This window comes from Meira miltonrushii, assembly GCF_003144205.1.
Source record: "Meira miltonrushii strain MCA 3882 unplaced genomic scaffold FA14scaffold_6, whole genome shotgun sequence".
Classification (NCBI taxonomy): domain Eukaryota; kingdom Fungi; phylum Basidiomycota; class Exobasidiomycetes; order Exobasidiales; family Brachybasidiaceae; genus Meira; species Meira miltonrushii.
This window is the reverse complement of record NW_020289948.1, coordinates 2124-22027: the sequence shown is the minus strand read 5'-3', so window position 1 is coordinate 22027 and position 19904 is coordinate 2124. Positions and strand designations below refer to the sequence as shown.

Sequence of the window (19904 nt, the reverse complement as noted above, 5' to 3'; positions counted from 1 at the left end):
GAAGATCTATCCTTGCACAAATTTTCCAGCTCTTCTTCGGTTGATTACAAGTCCAATAGATTACAGCGTGGCACCTTGTTGTGTAATGTACTCAACAAATAACCATTTGATTGGCTCCTGTCTTTCTTTTGCTTTCAACGTCCACCCTCATTTCGAAACATGACGCAAATCAAGAAGATCATCAATTCCATCAGGCGCAAGCCAGCAACCGCTAACGATGGCGAATTAGATTATGAAGCAAAAGGTTTATCTGAAGAACCAAAAAAAGAAACCTCAGTCTTTCACGATCTTGGTAAATTGGGTAAAGACGCATTACCACTTGCCCAGGGCTTGAAAGATTTAGCCAAAGGTCAACCTCACAACGATCGAGACTTGTTACTGGAGCACGGCACAAGCGCTTTGCAAAGATTGCCTGCCAACAGTGGTCTGAGTCATGCACTCTCTGATGGCTTTGTCGGGGTGAGTGCGAACGTATGATGCCTTCAGAACGACGGATTCTGACTTGACTCTTCCTGTGAATAGATGCTCTGGAAAGATTTGCCTCACCGTAAGTTGCCCATTGGAATAGTACCTCGCCACACTCGCTCACTCACTTCCCCCTTACAGCCCCCGCATCATACCTTGGATCAGAGTATCGCTATCACTCCGCAGATGGCAGCGGTAACAATCCGCTCAACCCAACATTGGGTGCTGCTGGGCAGCCATATTCGCGCAGTGTACCACCTCTTACGCCAAAATCGCCATTCTTGCCTGATCCTGAATTAGTCTTTGATCAATTGTTGCGCAGACGTACGTTCAAACCTCATAAAGCAGGTTTGAATCGTTTGTTTTTCAGTTTTGCAACAATTGTCATCCATGAGTGCTTCCAAACCGATTACAAAGATCCAAGAATCAATGCAACAACAAGTTATGTAGACTTGTCAACATTATACGGAAACAATCAAGATGAGCAAGACCGTGTCCGTACATTTGAACAAGGACGCATTTACCCGGATACGATTGCATCGGAGCGAGTCATGATGGTGAGTAAGATGGATGAGCGAAGCCCGCGCATACATTCACTGACATTGGAGAGATGCAGATGCCTCCTCCTGTGGTTGCATGTCTGTTGTTGTTCTCTCGTAACCACAATCATCTGGCTGAGCGTTTGTACGACATTAATGAAACGCAAAAATACAAGCCTTGGGAAACTCTGAACGAAGAGCAGCGCAAATGGCAGGATAATGACATCTTCCAACTTTGTCGTAATATCAACATTGCTTCCTTTGCCAAAGTAGTCTTGTCAGATTACGTCTCTGCGATTCTCAACACCGTTCGTGCTGACTCAGAATGGCATTTGGAGATCGGCAAAGAGACCAAATGCTTTGACGGATCTCGCTTAGAGAGAGGCACGGGTAATAGCGTTTCATGCGAATTCAACGTTTTGTACCATTGGCATGCTGCATTGAGTGCTGCCGATGAGAAATGGATGGAAGAAATGATGAAGAAAGCTCAACCTGAAACAGATATTGAGGATTTCGGTCCGAATGAATTACGGCAAATGGCTGACAAGCATAAAGCAGTCCTTGATGCCGTTCCACCATCGCAATGGACTTTCGGCGGCTTGGAGCGTAATCCTGATGGTCACTTTGACAATCATGCTTTGGGCGAATTGATCAAAGATGCAATTGAAGAGCCTGCAAACGCTTTTGGCGCTCGTGGTATACCGTCGTGCATGAAGACCGTGGAAGTTCTGGCTCAATTACAAGCACGAAATGTTTTCAACGTTTGCACCATGAACGAATTCCGTACTTTTCTCAATTTGACTCCTTTCAAATCATTCGAGGAATGGAATCCAGATCCAGAAATTGCTCACGCCGCTGAGACTCTGTATGGTCACATTGATCAATTGGAACTGTATCCCGGTCTTATGGCCGAGGAAACAAAGCCAAATATGCCCGGCAGTGGTCTTCAACCCGGTCATACGATCGGTCGTGGTATTCTAGACGATGCCGTCGCTTTGATTCGCGGTGACCGCTTCCTTACGCATGATTTGAACGCAAGCACTTTGACCAATTGGGGTGTAGCACACATCAAACCGACTCCAGGTGCATACGGAGGCTTTTTGAGCAACCTCTTGTTCAACGCCCTGCCTAATTCATGGGGTCAGGGATTTTCTACGTATTGTTTGCTTCCATTCTACACTCCTAATGCAGTCACACAAATCTTGAAAGCAAACAAAAAGTTAGAGCATTATGATACGCAACGACCGGAAAGTATGGTGAAGTTATATGGACTTCATTCTTGGAAAGCTTGCAAAGAGGCATTTGCCGATCGTGATACCTATCGAGTGATCTATTTACCGAATCTGTTACTCTTGACTGATAACGCAGGCTTCTTTATCGGCTATGATGACCGTGCCAGGTGAGTCGTAGTAGGAGATGCAAAGGTATTGTATGCATAAATTGATCCATCTTTCTCCTCTTCCTAGCCACGATCCGCCGCATGATATCATGCGCGATGCCTTCTTCGAGCCAGACTTTGAGAAGCACGTCTCTGACTACTATGGAAACTTGACCAAAGAAAAAATCAAGAAAGCATCTCTCTCCTTCAACGGTCCTGCCAAACGCAACCAATTGAACGTAATTCGAGATGTATTCAATGTCGTTCCGATTTATTGGATTGCACAAAAGTACGGTATTCCGCTCAAGACGAAAGAAACGCCACATGGTCTCATGTCGCCATATCAATTACACACCGCTTTGGTGGCCTTATTCATTTTTTCATCCTTTGATGTCATTCCACAAGCTGGTTGGAAATTACGTCAAGCGGCGGAGACGATTGGGCCGGGAATTCGTAAATTGTTCAAGGCACGATTAGATACTACAACTGGTGTAAGGGAAAGTGTAGCAGACTGGTTTGCAAAAGGAAGTGGATATGAATTGAGCAAAGAAGCCGAATACTTGTATCACAAAATTCACGAACGCAAGATGCCAACGGACAAAGCGGTTGCCACTTTAATGGGTACGATGCTCCCGATCGCGGGAAACATTACACAACAATCTGCACTATTATTGGATTTGTTCCTGAAGCCGGAATACGAGTACGCAAAAGATCGTTTGGTAGAATTATCACATCAAGATACCGAAGAAGCACAAGATGAAATGGAAATGTGGATTTGGGAAGGTATGCGTATTGCTGCAATTGTGCCTGGCTTACCACGAAAAGCCGCTCGCGATATCATCATTGAAGATGGTCCTGGTCGCACACTTCATATCAAGGAAGGTGAACATTTGATCATTGGAACGAGCAAGGCGCATTTAGAGTAAGTGCACGAAGTCATTTGGGAGAAATAGCTTTGTAGCTGACTAATCCTTCCATTCTCGCAGTCCCACTGTCTTCCCCGATCCGCAAAAGCTGGACCCAACTCGCCATAAGGACTCGTACATTTTGCTCGGTCATGGGTTCCACTTTTGCTGTGAGTGAAAGAAGAAACGTGGTTGATGACGATGACTGTTTCGTACTAATGCATATCTTATATTTCCCGCAGTTGGCGCTCGTTTGATCGCCCCGAGTATTTCGGCCATGTTGCGTGAAGTGTTCAAACTCAAGAATCTTCGTAGAGCTTCCGGACCAAAAGGATCGCTTGTTACGTAAGTATACTTTGACAGTTGATGAGGGCTTTCTGAACAAAGTGCTAACTTTGATTCCCCCTAAAAAGAGTACACGAAGACTTGGGACACGATGGCGACGCTGTTCGTATTAACTTGTACATCGATCAATCGTGCAACGAAAGTCCGGTGCCGACTTCTCTCGTTGTGGAGTACGACAGCGAAGAAAGCTAGACTTGTTGAGTCACCTTTCGTATCGCGAATGCAATGAGATGCCTACTGCAACAATCATCTTGAACTTGGACGTGGTTCGCCAACAGCCTCTTTAGCTAACGATTCTGCAATTCGTCTTGCTTCTTCATTTTGTTCCGATTCCGCCGGCTTTAGGCCATATGACTGACAGAATGCCGTCCAAGATCCATAACTTTGGACAACAACTCGTGCATCCTTACTCAGAGGTGGTATCAATCCATCGGTGCTTGGCATTCTGATGAAGATTGGAGTTGAGGTTGAATGTATAAGAAAAGAAGCAGGGAAGACAGCCATGTCGTGTATCATTCGTCACATAAGCACAAGCCATCGTTGTTGGAATATTGCGTACGCCTGGCGCGAGGACTGGCGTCTATAGGCTGTATTCTATCTGATGTGAAGTAATGCACGAAGCAAATCAGTCAAAATGTCATGCATAGAAGGTGAAGGTAAGATACATAGAGTGACAAAGGGTCTGCATACTCTATTGAGCCTATACGTCTTATGTTACGCAGCAAACCTTTTACCCAGCCTCCTGTATCACACAATATTTGTGAACATCAACAGGGCAGCAGTGTATATTCAAAGAAACATTCATTCATTGTATTCAACATTCTCTCACTTTCCCTATTCGGCACAATTTCAGTTCGGCATGTTGATCATCATATCGTACTCATAAGAAGTTCAAGATGTACTTCAAATACAACCGAATGAAATACACAATTCATCACCTCCCACAACGATGATCAAGACATGACAACAACCTATAAGTCAACAGAGTATATATCTCGATATGGCCTTCCACGATCTTCTCTGGCTTGTTTAGCATGTCGAAATGCAAAGAGTAAATGCGATGGACTGATACCAAGTGTGATCGCCACAAGACCAGACACAGCAAACCTTTCTGAAGATGTTCGTGCAGAAGTAAATTGTTCACGTTGTGCTAGATTACACCTAGAATGCAAGTGGAGACCATGTCAAAGAAATGGACGACCGGTCAAGAAGCGAAAACTGATACCGGAAAACCAACCGCAGAGAAGCAGTGATAATGAAACGGAGATCAACTCAAGCCAAGATGATGCAATGCTGGATAGCATACTATTTTCCGATGATTCTATGAGGATGATCTCTAATCTTCTCGATAATGAATTCATTCTACATGATCAGGACACGCTCCCCCTATCGACTGAATCACACCAAACGCATTCACCCGCTGAACAAATGGCAGAAATACAAAAACGGATACTAGATGCATCGTCTCCCGCAAAACAGTATCATCCAATGCCATTGTCACCCTCTACCGTATCAACAAATGACGCCTTGCACCAGGGTATTTCACGCTTCTTCTCTGGCGTAGGTCTTGCACTGCCGCTTTTTGACAGTAAGGAGGAGCTACTAGAGGAAGCTGAATACTGTGATGCTTTACTGTATACCGCCGCAACACTTGGGCATGCACTTTACGAAGGTCATGAAGGTCTGTCCTGCACAAAGATGCGAAAAGAAGCAACACAAAAGATTGACGCAAGTATTTTCCTGGAGTGTTTGATGTTTTCGCCTGATCGACACAGAGGTATCGTTCATCTATCAGCTTTGACTTTGATGATTTATATTGCTTACGCTATGAACGATACCAGTGGGCTGCAAAAATACGTCGAACAAGCTCGCACAGCTGCATTGACATTAAATTTGTACAGTTTGGGCAATCAAAACATGGAAAATACTGAACTGGCAAGGAAAGTATGGTGGGAGCTTTATGTGATTGACTGTATCATGGACGTGATGACGAACGGCAATATCAAACGACAGTTTGATGGCATTCGAACAACGATTCCATTTCCAGGAGCAGCAAAAAACGACAAAGAAATACAATCTGTTTGGGATCTTCGAGTTCGCAGCGTATCATTATTGGCAGGCACGTTTACGATGTTTGCCAGATCAAAAGACGAAGAAAGGCTTTGGACAGCTGATAAGATTCAAGCAAATATCATTGCCGAAGCGCAAGGAATGCTTCTGTCAGCCATGCAAGCTCGAATGGCAGGAGATACAGATTGTAAGCTGAATAGAAAGCTAACGATTTTGTTTGATTGTTTGATGATGTTGTACGCCGGTCGCGTGCATTTGCATCGTCTGTTCTGGTTTGAAGATCTGAATTTAAGCTTTGCTTCATGCAGCTTTCAAAGAGAGAAGATTAATGATCTATCACAAAACACTCCGGCTCCTCTCGGAATAGCGAATGGATCGTTAATTGCATCTAGCGTAGAGAAGATCGTGCAATCATCCGATTCAATCCTACATCTTATGCAAATGGATACTGACGCCTTTTTCAAATACAATCTTGCTCAAATGCAATCTCGATCCAATTTGACGAACGATCTATTACCAATCACATCTTCTCATTGGCCACCGATCGGATGTTGCCAAATGGTGGCTTCTTTTGGTTTAGCGGTTCATATGGCAAGTAAAGGAGCAGAAGATGAATTACGTGCTCAACAAAGCGTTAGCAGTATAGGAATGGCAGAAGCTTCTCTTGGTATTCTGACAAAGGTCTGGCCAATAGCGGGATATTATCGACAAGAATTGCATCAATTTAGGCTCTTAATCAGTCAAACTCTCTCCACAAATGAGCTCTCCTAAAGTCATGAAGAGGTATCACCGAATTATATTTACAAAAAAAACACCAAATTATATTGCAATCGTTGTTTTGAAAGCTGCCTTGCAAATTGAATCTTTTCCTAATGTTCCCATTCTAATCTATACCTTTGGCAAATGTACCGTGGAATCCAATAGGAAAGACGCAATCCAATTTTGCGCTTACAATCTGTTTCATTGTTTTTGCATCTCTGTATCATTCAAGTGAAAGAAATAGATTTGTCAGCACTGTCGAAACTTCAGACCATCTACCTTACTTACAAAACAACAAGTTCGCTCGATTCCGTCAAAGTATTCAGTGCCACAATCAAGAGCACGCCATCGTCCTCCTCAACGCAATCGGGCCTCGGAACAAAGATTGCTTCACTGGGTATCATATTGGGCGTGAACCATATCTTATGTTTTTGGGCATCTGCTATTGTGTTCGCTTTTTGGTCAAGTGCTTCATCATCCAAGTCAAGTTTCATTACTGAATCAATAAAGTGGTTTTGCGTTTCGGCCCTGCGTGTATGATATGTTCCATAACAATATCTTGCTTTACGCCAAGCCTTTAGAGGGTTGATAGTTGGCAACTCTACTCCAAATTGTTCTCGTGGAGGACGTGAGTGTATTAAACTACCGTTCGAGCCTTCGCTTTTCGAAACATCCAGGACCACTCGACGATATTGAGTTCGTGGAAGTTTATCTACGTCAAAGTTTCGTAGCAATTCCATTCGAAATGCATCAAGGATTGTTGTGTCTTCGTATGTGGCCAAGTCTAATACGATCCGTGATGCATCATCATTTTCGTATGCATTGATATGATGAAAGCAAAAGAAAGGATCAGACTTTATTTTTCGTACCAACTTTCCACTTTGACGGTTGATGATATAATGTACAGTCTTTCTTCTTGGATTCCATTTCGCCACATTCTCGACAACGTTATTTTTCAAAGGGATGCCCAAGCCCAGATTGGTGATGTCAGCCTGCCAAATTGTCAAAACCACATACGTTTCTGTCACAGCCATGGAATGAAGATATGCTGAGGGTGCATCGTAGATCGTGTGTAATATCTTGCATTTACCGTTATCGTCTAGGCTAAAGATCTTGTACGTTGGAATTGGACCAAATTTCAATATATAATTGTACCTTGTACCATCAATGATTGCAGGATGTGCGCCCGATAAATGACCTGCTAAATTCGGATCAAAGTCTTGATAAGATAAAATTTGAATCGGCTCTAAAGTGGTCGGATCAAGTTTTTGCAAAGTCGGATTATCTGAGCTTGTCATCAAAACATTATTTTGATGATCGTATCTTATCACCACGTTTACGTTTGCGTCTGAAGCTGATTCAGGCTTTTGCGTATTCGCTAAAGTGTGGAAGGCAGATTTAAACTTTGTATATAGTCTCTCGCATGGATCATAGGGCTGAGCAAAGGTGACTGTTGAACATCTGCCTTCTCGATCCTCTTTTGCCATTTGATCACTGCAAGCGAATCGTGATCTATAAAGTACAATACCCTCCTTACCGGAGATCCTAAATCGATGATTCAGAGCTTTCCCATCGAACCAATGTGAAATTTCAAAGGAATGCGGATTGTTTCCTTCTTTATTTGTCTTGCTGCTATTTGAACTATAGCGACCTGGACCGGTGCGGTACAAGACACCTTCGAGCCATTCAGGCAGGTTACCTTCTACCTTGAGTTCTCTTTCTTCTTGTTCGTCTGCATTGCGAAAGATCGCACTAGCAGCTCTACTCGTACCGTTTGCTTGCGTCATTTGATTGGATTTGGGTGTTCAACATGATTTCATGATTGTTAAGCTTGACTTTTTATATCTTTCATTGATTCATCTTCGAAAGTCTAAATTCGTTGCACCCTGCATTTATTCGGTTCCTGGCAAACGCACTCCTCCGCGTGGGCTCAATTGTAAAATACACTAACAACGGCGTTCTTCTCCCTTTATAAGTCGTTCTCGGTAATCCGATTACTAGGGCGAAGGTCAAAGAGTCCTAACATATGCTCAAACTGAATAAAAGTGGATCTTTACAGGCTTACTAGCTTCTTTGTTCACTGCTGATTTCGGCGTTGCGATCTTAATCGGTTCCCTGATGGCCTATGATGGAACGTTCCATAGCTTCAGCTGCAAATACCGAAAGAGTGAATGTACTCAAGTGCAAACGAACAAATATCATTGTATACTCTCATTGAACAGTCATTTAATCCATTACATAAACCTCGCTCAACTCTGGTCGTTCTTGTTGACGTCTCCACCAATTTGTTCGATTTATTATTTGACGATCTAAGAGGAACCACCAATTAGTCGCAAAGGATTGACTAACTTCCCAAGAACTTTCGTCCATCGGATCATCTCCCCATACGGTAAATGCAGGCTCACCATATCGTTCATGGGAAGTTAGTGTTTCTTGACAAAGTTGTTCTTCTGTAAAAATGCTTTCCATCAAGAGTAAAATTTTAGATCGCATAGAAGCCCAAGGAAAAACACAGTCGATATATGGATGATGTTCGATTGAAAGCTGTGCAGGCGTCGGTAGCATGTTCTGTGGTATTCGATCGAATTTCCAATTAGAGATACTCTGATGATCTTCGACGGTAAGACATGTCTTTGAATGTTTGATATTAATGTTTGCAGGAATGAAATTTGAGACTATCTGCGTTTGATCTTTCTTCGGACTACTCTCCCAGCCTTGCTGAATTGTGCTTATTGACCAATAATTTGTTAATACACTATCTGGAATTCCCATTCGCTCGGCATTTTTGCTTAAGGCTTGAGCAAGTTGAAATTTAGGCAAACAAATCTGAGAAGACTGTACTGGAGTTGAAGCTCTTAGTAGCAGAGAATGTATAAGCGTATCTGCTTGAGGCGAAAAGGATCCTGTACTGCACTCTGCATTATTGTCACCAAATATGATACTCGATGAAACCAAACTTTGTTCGCTTTCCTCCTCTGTCAATTTAGCCCCATCTTGATTCGTTCGAGATTTTATCAGTTCACGTACTTTTGATCGATGCTTTCTTTGAGCTTTACGATTCTGCTCCCTGCGTTTTTCGAGGGTTGTAGACATGCTATTGCTGACAGCTTCTTGTTACATTGAGGTGATGTGGGTGAAGATAGAAGCAAAGATGTAAAGGTAGGTTAATTACTCTGGGGTCCATGTACATAAATATAAAAAAGGCAAACCAACGGTGTAACCTTAAATGATTGTGATGCATCATCATTTTAGCGTCACTTTTCATTCACTTTGCTGACACTGACGCTGACCTCCACTGTCATGCTGACCTCCACCGGGAGAGACCACCGGGATGAGAATAAGGGGTGATATTAAACGCTAAAAGCGGAAGTAGGGTCGCCAATATCGTGATATGAAAGAGCATGATATACTTATGATAGAAGGTGAAAGATATATAAGCCCGTATGTCATTTTGAGTCATGATTAAACATATGACAAAGTACTATTTTCTTCAACATGCACGGTCAATATACCGTCGAAAAGGTGAATTACCCTTCCCATGGTGAAACAATTGCTGGAATCCTATATCGTCCAATCGGGATTAAAAACCCACCAGGAATTGTAATTACAGGACCTTACTCTTTCATTAAAGAGCAAGCGCCTTTGCAATATGCCACTCGACTTACAGATGAAGGCTATGCAACGTTGATCTTTGATCCACGAACTGTTGGTGAAAGTACTGGACACCCTAGAAGGTTAGAGAATCCAAAGATGAAAAACGAAGATATGATAGCGGGTCTAGATTATTTGACTTCCTTGCAAGATATTGATTCTTCACGTTTATTCTTAGTTGGAATTTATCAAGGTGGCCCTGAATCTCTGGATGTTGCTTCGTATGATCAACGTGTTCGAGGCGTAGCTTCTGTTACAGGTTACTTTCGCGATCACGAGACAGACATTTATATGATTTATGCTGGTTGCGTTAATTGGAAGCCTGGCATAGATATCGGGGAGCTCAAGATGCCAACACCGGATCAAGGAGAAGCATTACTTAAAGCACGTCTTGAACGAGCAAAGGAAGCTAAGAAGTTGTTCGATGAAACTGGAGAGGTTATTTATCAGCCACTGGTGGATCCAAAAGCTGCTGATCCAAATATCGGTTCAATGGCCGGCCTTCCCGGTCCAGTTGTTTGGTCTTTCTATGGACCATGGACGCTCAAAGGTTTCGAGAATCGATACGCAGTAATGAGTGATCTGGATCATTTTGATTACAGTACGGTATCTGGTGTGGCAAAATTAACCAAGCCAGCCTTAATCATTCACGGTGATAACTGTATGAACGCTGCTGCTGCAAAGCGTCATTACGATTCTATTCCAACGGAACAAAAGAAGCTCATTTGGAACAACGAATTCTCTCACTTTCAACATTACGATCAGCCTGATTGTGTTGACAGCAATGTGGGCAACATCAGTGCATGGTTTGCTGACATTCAAAAGAATTATACTTAAAGCCCTGTAAATAAGTGAATTATAAGTAATGACAGATTCAAGAAAAACTTGGACCGCCCATATGTGTGGAAAGATAATTATCTGGATCGTATTTTGCTTTGGCTGCTTTCAACTGATCAAAAGCACGGTAAGATTGTAGAATCGGTTGATCGGCATTTGCATCATTCAAGAAAATCGGCAACGTTGGATCATTTGGTGTCTTTTCAACCATTGTCTTGAAATCGGCCAAAGATTGTTGTGCACTTGGATAGCCAAGAGTAGTGCTATGGAGATAATTGATCCAATAATAAGGTCCATCAACGCTATCTTGAGCATTACCACCTTTTGCACGACTAGCTTGAACTAAAGATGCAGGAACAGGTTGCATATCGAAACTCAAAACGTCATAAGTACCTTTCGATTGATCAGCATAGTCTAGGAAGTCGTCTAGTGCTTGTTTCAAAGTGGCTGAAGCGGTTGATGAAGTACTGCTATGGCTTCCTGCTCGGAAGCTAACACTTCCGATTGACAGATTGCCAACAGGATCGATATTTGCAATGTTGGTATAAGGTTGCTTTTGACGTGTGTCCAAGATGTGTGGAATATTTGTGAATTGTTTAAATACTTCTGAGCCATCTGGACCATCATACACGTTGAACAAAAGGATAAATTGAGTCAATCCTTTCAAGACTGGATAGGTTAGCACATCCACAACGCTTGGTAGCCCAATAATCTCCAAAGTACCAATCACTGCAGCTTTTGGATCAGCATTTTCATTGGTGAAGTTGAGTACGGATTGGTATACGGCTTCAAATTGATCAGATCCATAGATTAAAACACCACCCCAAGTGTCTCCGATTGGATAAACATCAACCGTGTAGCCAACTACGATGCCAAATTGATTACCTCCCCCCTTTAAGCTGAGGAAAAGGTCTTTGTATTGATTCGTAGCTGTGGCTTGAACCAAAGTACCATCAATCAAAACGACATCTAGCGCTTTGAAAGAATCACAAGCCAAACCATATTGACCCGAAAGGAACGAGAGCCCTCCACCGAGCGACAGACCTGAACCAACATCAGCAATACGGCCACCAACCGGAATCACACCAAGATTTTCATAATAAGGATATAAATCTGACCACTTGTTTCCCGGTTGGTAATAGGCTGTTTGAGTTGACGAATCGTATGTCTTTGCTCTCATATCAATCATATCGATCAAAACACCACCTGCAGTACTTGACCAATAATTGTTCGTTTGATGACCTCCTGCTTTGATGGCTAAAGTTGAATTGAATTGTCGAATAACCTTGACTGCGGTTGTAACGTCAGAATAAGACGTTGGGCCAACAACGCATGAAGGTTTATTTTGTGCTTGCTGAGATGAGAAATATTTTTGTGTTGATTGGATATAAGCAGGATCTAATGGAATCGATGATACCTTTTGACCTAAAAGTTTACTCAATTGAGCACAAGCTGCTTGCCCTGCCGAATTTGAACTTCCTGTTGGGAGTAAAGCTGAAGATGAAGAGACCAACAAGATCAAGCTGATCAGAGCAGACCATTGTAGGAGGAATTGCATCTTAGGAAAGTGAATTGGGGGTGAGAATGATTTCGAGACAGATTTATCATTAAAGGAAAAGAGCTTTATATAGATTCACAAAGACTCAAAGTATAGAGATATGACCTGGACAGGTCTCATGCGCTTTTCATGGTGGTGTGTGGTAATTCTTCCCGCGGAAAGAAGTCTGCGAGAGGAGTAAAGGCAGGCGGGTCCGCGCTTTTACTCAATCAATTCTCTTGGAATCACATGCATGCTTCTCTTTAATTTCCCGAGCACAACCCTACCCCTACGCTGTGTTGACGTTTCTTTGCTATGAGATGCATGCACATTGACAGGAACAAATAAAGGGGACGATCTTTGAGCCGTTGAAAAGCAGCATAAACTTTTCATGACCCCACAAAAAAGACACTAATCATTTTTCCCGCGTGTTTAGTTTTCTCCACGGACTTTTAAAACAATCACTTTTTCCGAATCTTACCTCAAAAGTCGTTCTTCATTAATGTGAATGAGAAGGACTTGTACCTGCTTGGGTATATGGATACAATTAAAAGGATGATCATGCAGAAATGCTTAGTCAGGCATCAAAACTGAGTTGGACTTTCTTCAAGAATTGATAATTGACCTACGCAAATGATAAATCACTGGACGGGTTGAGTAGATCAGGAAATATCTTCCAATTTGCATTTGATCTGTTGCTATAAAGCTGGTTCACAATGCAAAAGTACTAGACACCAAGAGTGTCAGGCAAACTCATGTGCAAAGGCCAAATTGACGAGTAGAGTAGGCAGATCATTTGACCGATAATCAAATCGCGTTTGTCCAAATCTTTTTCCTTTTCTTTAGCTTTTTCAGGAGAATTCATTGACGACGACGTTACATAGTCAACAGAGTTTACGATGGCAATCACGATTGGGTAGGGAGTTAGGTAGGGTTGGGTAGGGGCAGTAGGGTTAGATTTTTCCCTTTGTTTTGAATAGGGTAGTGGTTTTCTTACCAAAAAAGCCGCGAAAAAATTAAAACGTGATGCATCTTTACACTCATATCCCTTTCTGCAAAATAACAGGAGCACACACTCCTCCGTGTCGCACTCCCCTTTTCAGAATTGCGAATTGAGTTGCAATCCTGCGAGAGTGCTGTGACGTATTATTCTGCGATGTTGAAAGGAAGCCGCTTCTCAAAGCACACATGATTTGTTTCGATCAGCCACCGTCATCTTTATCCAAGCATATATTTGTTAGTTTCAAGATGACCACGTGCATCTTCCTTCCGAAGCAAGAAATGCTTTAAGACCACTGGGAAAAACAATCTCGTGGCATCTGTGGTCGTGTACATTCAAGCAACAGACGATATGCATACGCCAAACAAAGTGACATTGCTGTATCGCGAGTTTCGTGAGGTACTCATACAACAACATCTCTTGAAACTACATCAATTTCCCGCCATCTTTATCTGATACCAAGGCAATTCTTACGAAGTGAGTATTTGTGGGAAAACACAGAGTAAAATTGCCGACTAACTACCTCTTCATAGATTCGTGTCAGATCTGCAGAACAAGATGAGAAGTCCAAGAAACGTAAACGAGCAGAACTTACGAGTCCCGTACCAGCTTCGTCTAGAGAGGCGGAAAAAATTAGGGCTTTCAAACTTCTTGAAATGCTGATAAAATTCGTAAAAACGGAAAATATACGAAGAAGCGGAGAGATTGATACTTTCCTGCGAGTGGAAGAATGTCAGGAGAGAAATGCAGGTGAAGTTGTTAAGTTGCATTTAGAGAAGCTACTAGCTGCAGAAATTGACTTTATTCAAGCTCGCGAGAAGATGAGACTTGCGTACTTTCACCTTGGTCAAGCATATGCTCAATGGATTTTTGAACTGCTACCAACTCTTGATGCTCTATTGACGCCGAAGATATTTCATCGTGAGGCGTATCCCATTGTCCCAGCGCACTTGCTCAAGCTTTGTAAACAGTCGAATGAATCCTCCGTACTAAAGCGGCTCGAAAGGGCGCGAAAATTTTTTCATATGGAATCCCTCGTTGAAGTCGAAGCATTAGCCGAATGCGAAGACTTGACCGTCAAGAGAATGGACAATAAATTTATGAAGTCGCTTTCATTATTGGCGTAGCATTGCAAAACGAACTTTACAAAAGCAGAATTAACGGACTTGATCGCCCTTGAGTCACTCGTGTGCTTTACCGTAGTTGCAAGTCGTATTATTTCTCGAAAAATTAGTACAGCAGTATCGTACTCTTACCAAAGATTTTGATAACCCCCATTTCAATGATTTCTTTTTTGCTTCTGATGTCTCTGAAAGATGGATTAGTCCGCCAAACAAGCATGTTTCTTCATCTAGTTTCAATTGCCTCCCGTCATTTATCATTGTCCTAGGCAGATGTTTGCACAAATCTGCGTCTGAGCATAATTGTAAGAGCAGTTGAGACTTTCAGAAACAGTTTTAGACTCCAAGTAAGTTATTGTGCTTGTCCGCCGGATTGCAGATTGCGGAGGAGCCAAAATAATATGTTAGCTGATTGTACTCTGCGTGTTTGGTGTTCTACATCATCAAGTAAAAACGCTTCGCGCTCGAATGCCTCCCATAAGGTTTTATGACCTCAAAATCGAAAAAAAGAGGCAGTTTGCATCTGTTTGCTACTCTTAAAGTTGTTTCCATCCACACAGGATGCAAAAGATGAATTTCACTGATCAAAGCCATTGGACGTGTATTGACAAGATCAAGGGAGACGTCTGGTCACGGTTAGCGACGTAGACCACGCGAAGATTCTTCGTATGGGGAAAGACTAGAAAAGGGCTTCTACCTGCAATAAACATGCTAAATCGTGGATCGAAGGTGCGTTGAAAGAAGTGCGAAATGCTCACAGGGTGGTCAATTTGCTTGATAAGATTTCCTCAATTAAGTTGCTCACTCCTGCAGCCGTAAGATCCACAAGCATCTTTCTTGTACAAGCGTCAGATTGAAGAATTGTTCGTACGGCAAAATATGATACCACCAAGTGCAATAGGGCTGTAGCATGAGAGTAAACCCCATCTTCAAAATAGCGTTGTACTTGAAGGCGGGAAGGTAGAAGGAGAGAGCTTCGATTAAACTAGGACATCTCGCCAGGTTCAAAGGGTTTCCTGGCTGGTATGTGTGTATTCAATTCTATAGAAAGATTCGCCTCTAGCTGGTCAGCCTAGCAGGTGTGAAGTACTTGCCCTTATCCAAAAGTAGTCTGGAACTGTAAATCAAGATAATCAGTCCCATAGCAAATCAGTTCCTGGGATTTGAGTCTCAAACCACTTCTTAATATTTGTTTTAAGATGAGCTCGGAAGCTCCCTTTGCGCAGAACCTGCGTAGGCGTTCGGCTTTTTAAAGTGCTCGACAAAGTTTCTCGACAACTCGAACATCATGAGACAAAGTTCCTGTGACTGACGCAAGCTCGATAATTTCGAGAGAACGGTGATTTTGGTCTATCAAATTAATCACATATTCAGCTGGTAGAGTACCATCTATGCATAATTCAAGTAATCTTGGACTGGCGAACGAGATGACGATTTTTGTCTGTCCCCAGTCTGGAGTATGATGTATTAGCTTGAGATAGGACAATCGAGGTAAATAAAAGCGCTGTTCCATATATTCTGCTGTGTTAGCTCGATCGCACATCTCTTGTGGATCAGTTGCCTGGATCTCCACTTCTGCATGTTCGAGCGTTTCTTGGGTACAGATATTCCTGCTACGCCCCAAGTAGGACTAAGAGATCGAATTTGTATGCTCTTTGCTTTCCGTAGAGTTCCATAAGCAGCATTGCTCACGAAAAAGGAACTGACTGAGTCTGACAATAACGTAAGGAGACTAATCTTGCTATTGGCAAAAGGCGAATTCTCGTGAATCTCCAAAGACTCTGTTCCTTGCGGAGTTGCTATGCAAAGGGATCGTAGTTGACTGCAGTTGGAAACTGCCCAGCTCGCTGATTTTCGTAAAGAATCGCTGAAGGATGTCGAGAAGAGTCGTTGTTTTCCATCCTCACTTTGACAGAACCAACGGGTACCACAATCGCTGCGAAGGTGCTTCACTTCCGTCGCGGCCAGAATTCCCAGCATGTGTCGACTGGCATCAGCTTCACCTTTGGTCGAACCGCCTATCCTGATAGCTAGCCAATCAAGCTTGCCACCTGATCGCAAAAGTATATTGTCAAGCTTCCTCCGCAAAGAGACCGGATCAGGCGCATTCTTTCCTGCGACTCGAGAGGCATCCCTCCAAACGGTGGGCATTGAGCGAGAAGTTCTGTGCCATTTCTGGCAAGCTAGTTCAGCTTCACATCTCTCGCTCGGATTCAAGAGGCTAAAAATCGTTGCTAACACTTCTGCGGGTAAAGACAAAATCATCGCGTCAGAGTTATCGAGCTTGCGGCATAAGTAAAGATCTCAGCGAGCACATTCCCTGCTATGATTATTTGTGGCAATGAAAGATGAGGTGGAACCTGGAGATTGGATCTTTCTGGCAAGGTATATCCTTTTCTTCACACATAAATTCCGACCAAACTTCTCTGCACGAATTTCTTTCCACGCCTCCGACCCAGAATGTTCATGAATGCAGCGGAACGCACAGATGCGAGGAACGAAGAAAGAGCAGCGATCTGAGGAATCCCACACGCTGTATTTGTGCAAGATTTATAGCACGGACGCTATACAATGTTGCATACAATCTATGAGGGGAAATGAGGGAGACAGGATTTCACGGTAGACCCTGTCTCAAGGTAGACAGTGAGTGCATAGATGCGCCTTTTGAGATCGCGCCAATCCTACAGATTTCGGATTATGTATGATGTAATTAGTGTTTTGCCTGCCCTAAATTTGTGGAGCTCAAAACCACAAGCCTTACTATGAGGGGAAATGAGGGAGACTGGATTTCAAGGTAGACAGTGCATAGATGTGCCTTTTGAGATCGCGCTAATCCTACAGATTTCGGTTTACGTATGATTTAATTAGTGTTTTGCCTGCCCTAAATTCGTGGAGCTCAAAACCACAAGCCTGCTTTTGATCTGCGTAGATATAGACACGTAATCAACAGACCTTCAGTCCATTGACGCTTAACTGTGATGTTGTGTGCAAGAAAGCGTCTAGAGGAATTATGCGCAATCTTGCGTATGTATTTTCATATCTCCCGCGTCAACTTATGCGTTGTGATAGAAAACGCCGTCACCGGATCCCGGCAAAAACGAGAAGGAAGTTACATCACAGTGAGCCTCCCTTTCAAACCAGTTCGAGAAGTGTGCACTAGATGCTATGTGTCAAGATCGTGCTCGAGGCTAACTCTTCCCAACATTATCTAAATGGCAGGACAAGGGATATGAAGGCCTATGAGACAAAGATCATCAGCATTCCGTTTTCACTTGACAATTTCTATGACGTGTGCGCAAAAAAAAAGACTGGGAAGTAGCACCAGCACCTGAGATACATCATCGCTCAAAGGCTCGGAAAGCATAGCGGCAATTAAACTTTAAGTGATACGCCCTCAGGCCAGTGAGAAATAATGTAAAATTGTAAAGGGAAAGTTTTTTCTTAAACGTCCAGCTCTCGTAAAATAAACGCCTAGGTCTCCTATTTATGTCAGCGACGTAGAATACACGAGCTTTGGTAGGAAAGTTAAATTGCAGAGCAGCACCGGTTGAGATGTTGAAAACTTGACCAATCTTTGCTAGAAAGAAATTCTTCACCTGTGACCCCAAAAATTCAGACTTTTAATACGAAGCAAAAAAACGTTGACAAAGTGTCATTCATGTCTTATTGGTATCTGATCAAGCCTGCAACTCGTTCGAGCCATTCATTGTTCGTATTTGTCAGAAAATGGATGAACTGTACATCATGTAGATCTGATTTTTCGAAGCGCCAATTAGCGTATGGATATCTTCCCTGCTTCCACCCCTTGCTCCTTGTTGGTCAGGACCACGCCCCTAATCACTGCGCGACGAGGCTCATGAGGAAATTCATTGGTGCGAAACGATACGCGAAGCGATATGAAAAAATGAGTGACGAAGCAATATTACGAACTTTTTTTCTCTTAGCTCTCGAAAAGTCCATTAAGTGCCAGATCTAGAATCGTCCTTCAGATTCAGTAAGTGCAAGCGTGAAAGAAACAATGCCTGAAAGCTACTTAAGGTTTTCTCTTGTTCTCACAGAGGTAGTCTAGTAGTGGCTAAAGAAGGGTGATCATTCTCGTATACAAAGACACGGTGTCTGCAGGTGTGAATCAATGGGTTACGTCGAGATCGTTCACCTGTCGTCTCCGAAATCACGCTCTGCTGAGCATTTTCATTACATGACGGTTGGGTATATGACAGAATATTCTATCACCACCCTATTGCTTCTTAACGTTGCGATGTCGTCCATATGGTAGTTCTGGCTTGCATCCAATGAATGTGACCGGCTCTTTTTTGTTATCGACATATTCATCCCTCTGGAGACATGACGGAATCTTAGCTCGATGCGATTGCAGGCACATCTAAAAGCCACATAGAAAATGAATCTGTTTCGCAGAGGATCTCACGCGCCGACGAAAATCTTTCCCAACCCAACAAATGATCGCGAAAGTCTTGCAAAGGCAAAGAATATTTTACCGATAACGATTTTGAGATTGTAGACAGGGGCTTTCGGGCAATGGCAATCAAAATTGTCGAGGTTCGCACGCATGTACTTGTCACATTCATTGATTTCATTGCTAGAATTCCAAGTATTTTGCTGGATTATTGGACTGCATTTGCACAGAGTTATGATCCGAATCCTCCTATGTAATCTTTCTCCATCAGAGCCTACAGCAGCAATGCAATATCGTCAGAATTCCGAGTGGGAACCTTCAGCCATCATAAAAGGGAGTTCTAGAAGCTGACACTAGGCCTCATTTCCATACAATCGATTCGTACTTTAAATGATAGACAACCCGGGGCATGTTACGCTTGTCCCTTGCTCACCTATATTGTATTTTGGGACGCCAGGAAGGGCAAAGCTACCTGAATGAATCTATGCAACAACATCGATATCCAGACGTTGGAACTCCATCTAGAGCTAAGCTGAGAATAAAATCCTTTCTTGTTCGTGATAGGAGCACTTTTCTTTATTGGCTATTTGGATCGCTCGGCGTGTGTTGGCTGCTAATCTTGCCTGTCTTACTTCTCCTAGTCTTCCTGGCTCTTTTCGATCTTGTACTTGTAGTTCAGTCGTATTTATGCCCTAGACGGGCCTATTATATAAGCATGTTCTGTGCTCTCGAGTCACTGAGAAGTCATAAAGGATTAAAGTCGTGTTCGTTTGTGCAAGTCAGGTGAACAATACCCCTATCAGTCGTACCACAGCGGAAAACGTTCGCTTTCTGCAAGACTGATCGGTCGGACCGATCAGGACGCAGGGTATTTGCCACTGTG

At 42.9% G+C, this 19904-nt stretch overlaps 10 protein-coding genes across 10 annotated transcripts; 6 read left to right on the top strand and 4 right to left on the bottom strand.

The window, feature by feature from the left end:
* Positions 1-159: 159 nt before the first annotated feature.
* FA14DRAFT_192620 (linoleate diol synthase) lies at positions 160-4272 on the top strand (the record flags this gene model as incomplete). Its single annotated transcript, XM_025501946.1, has 8 exons — positions 160-459; positions 523-547; positions 607-1022; positions 1082-2403; positions 2471-3304; positions 3369-3457; positions 3530-3632; positions 3701-4272. The coding sequence occupies 8 exons, from the start codon at positions 160-162 to the stop codon at positions 3822-3824; spliced, it is 3213 nt and encodes a 1070-aa protein (XP_025351819.1). The 3' UTR covers positions 3825-4272.
* Positions 4273-4468: 196 nt separating this feature from the next.
* FA14DRAFT_162533 (uncharacterized protein) lies at positions 4469-6678 on the top strand. Its single transcript, XM_025499653.1, has one exon. The coding sequence runs from the start codon at positions 4593-4595 to the stop codon at positions 6471-6473; it is 1881 nt and encodes a 626-aa protein (XP_025351818.1). The 5' UTR covers positions 4469-4592; the 3' UTR covers positions 6474-6678.
* Positions 6530-8467, bottom strand: FA14DRAFT_88209 (carotenoid oxygenase). Its single transcript, XM_025503038.1, has 2 exons — positions 6750-8467; positions 6530-6679 (listed from the first exon to the last, which is right to left on the bottom strand). The coding sequence occupies exons 1-2, from the start codon at positions 8246-8248 to the stop codon at positions 6586-6588; spliced, it is 1593 nt and encodes a 530-aa protein (XP_025351817.1). The 5' UTR covers positions 8249-8467; the 3' UTR covers positions 6530-6585.
* Positions 8468-9755, bottom strand: FA14DRAFT_88208 (uncharacterized protein). The gene is made up of 2 exons (XM_025503037.1): positions 9371-9755; positions 8468-9301 (listed from the first exon to the last, which is right to left on the bottom strand). Exons 1-2 carry the CDS (start codon positions 9552-9554, stop codon positions 8688-8690), a joined length of 798 nt encoding a protein of 265 aa, XP_025351816.1. The 5' UTR covers positions 9555-9755; the 3' UTR covers positions 8468-8687.
* A 201-nt stretch (positions 9756-9956) lies between these two features.
* On the top strand, positions 9957-10949 carry FA14DRAFT_150819 (alpha/beta-hydrolase; the record flags this gene model as incomplete). The annotated part of the gene is made up of 1 exon (XM_025497450.1): positions 9957-10949. The coding sequence occupies one exon, from the start codon at positions 9957-9959 to the stop codon at positions 10947-10949; it is 993 nt and encodes a 330-aa protein (XP_025351815.1).
* On the bottom strand, positions 10837-12527 carry FA14DRAFT_186132 (FAD-binding domain-containing protein). The gene has a single exon (XM_025501501.1). It carries the CDS (start codon positions 12505-12507, stop codon positions 10987-10989), a length of 1521 nt encoding a protein of 506 aa, XP_025351814.1. The 5' UTR covers positions 12508-12527; the 3' UTR covers positions 10837-10986.
* A 1310-nt stretch (positions 12528-13837) lies between these two features.
* Positions 13838-14617, top strand: FA14DRAFT_175203 (uncharacterized protein; the record flags this gene model as incomplete). Its single annotated transcript, XM_025500583.1, has 2 exons — positions 13838-13885; positions 14020-14617. The coding sequence occupies 2 exons, from the start codon at positions 13838-13840 to the stop codon at positions 14611-14613; spliced, it is 642 nt and encodes a 213-aa protein (XP_025351813.1). The 3' UTR covers positions 14614-14617.
* Positions 14618-15302: 685 nt separating this feature from the next.
* FA14DRAFT_162532 (uncharacterized protein) lies at positions 15303-16395 on the bottom strand. The gene is made up of 2 exons (XM_025499652.1): positions 15871-16395; positions 15303-15819 (listed from the first exon to the last, which is right to left on the bottom strand). Exons 1-2 carry the CDS (start codon positions 16148-16150, stop codon positions 15704-15706), a joined length of 396 nt encoding a protein of 131 aa, XP_025351812.1. The 5' UTR covers positions 16151-16395; the 3' UTR covers positions 15303-15703.
* Positions 16396-17526: 1131 nt separating this feature from the next.
* FA14DRAFT_162531 (uncharacterized protein) lies at positions 17527-17994 on the top strand. Its single transcript, XM_025499651.1, has one exon. The coding sequence runs from the start codon at positions 17768-17770 to the stop codon at positions 17924-17926; it is 159 nt and encodes a 52-aa protein (XP_025351811.1). The 5' UTR covers positions 17527-17767; the 3' UTR covers positions 17927-17994.
* On the top strand, positions 17929-18922 carry FA14DRAFT_162530 (uncharacterized protein). Its single transcript, XM_025499650.1, has one exon. The coding sequence runs from the start codon at positions 18266-18268 to the stop codon at positions 18581-18583; it is 318 nt and encodes a 105-aa protein (XP_025351810.1). The 5' UTR covers positions 17929-18265; the 3' UTR covers positions 18584-18922.
* Positions 18923-19904: the final 982 nt, after the last annotated feature.

Bases quoted from the DNA above. Each gene is read 5' to 3' on its own strand.
- FA14DRAFT_162533 (XM_025499653.1), top strand. From the start codon at position 4,593: ATGACAACAACCTATAAGTCAACAGAGTATATATCTCGATATGGCCTT.
- FA14DRAFT_88209 (XM_025503038.1), bottom strand. From the start codon at position 8,248: ATGACGCAAGCAAACGGTACGAGTAGAGCTGCTAGTGCGATCTTTCGC. The intron at 6,680-6,749 runs GTAAGTAAGGTA...TGAATGATACAG, and splicing joins TCGAGCGAACTTGTTGTTTT to AGATGCAAAAACAATGAAAC.
- FA14DRAFT_88208 (XM_025503037.1), bottom strand. From the start codon at position 9,554: ATGTCTACAACCCTCGAAAAACGCAGGGAGCAGAATCGTAAAGCTCAA. The intron at 9,302-9,370 runs GTACAGGATCCT...CTTCAACTCCAG, and splicing joins TGACAATAATGCAGAGTGCA to TACAGTCTTCTCAGATTTGT.
- FA14DRAFT_186132 (XM_025501501.1), bottom strand. From the start codon at position 12,507: ATGCAATTCCTCCTACAATGGTCTGCTCTGATCAGCTTGATCTTGTTG.
- FA14DRAFT_162532 (XM_025499652.1), bottom strand. From the start codon at position 16,150: ATGTGCGATCGAGCTAACACAGCAGAATATATGGAACAGCGCTTTTAT. The intron at 15,820-15,870 runs GTCGAGCACTTT...GCGCAAAGGGAG, and splicing joins TCGAGTTGTCGAGAAACTTT to CTTCCGAGCTCATCTTAAAA.
- FA14DRAFT_162531 (XM_025499651.1), top strand. From the start codon at position 17,768: ATGCTATGTGTCAAGATCGTGCTCGAGGCTAACTCTTCCCAACATTAT.
- FA14DRAFT_162530 (XM_025499650.1), top strand. From the start codon at position 18,266: ATGTCTTATTGGTATCTGATCAAGCCTGCAACTCGTTCGAGCCATTCA.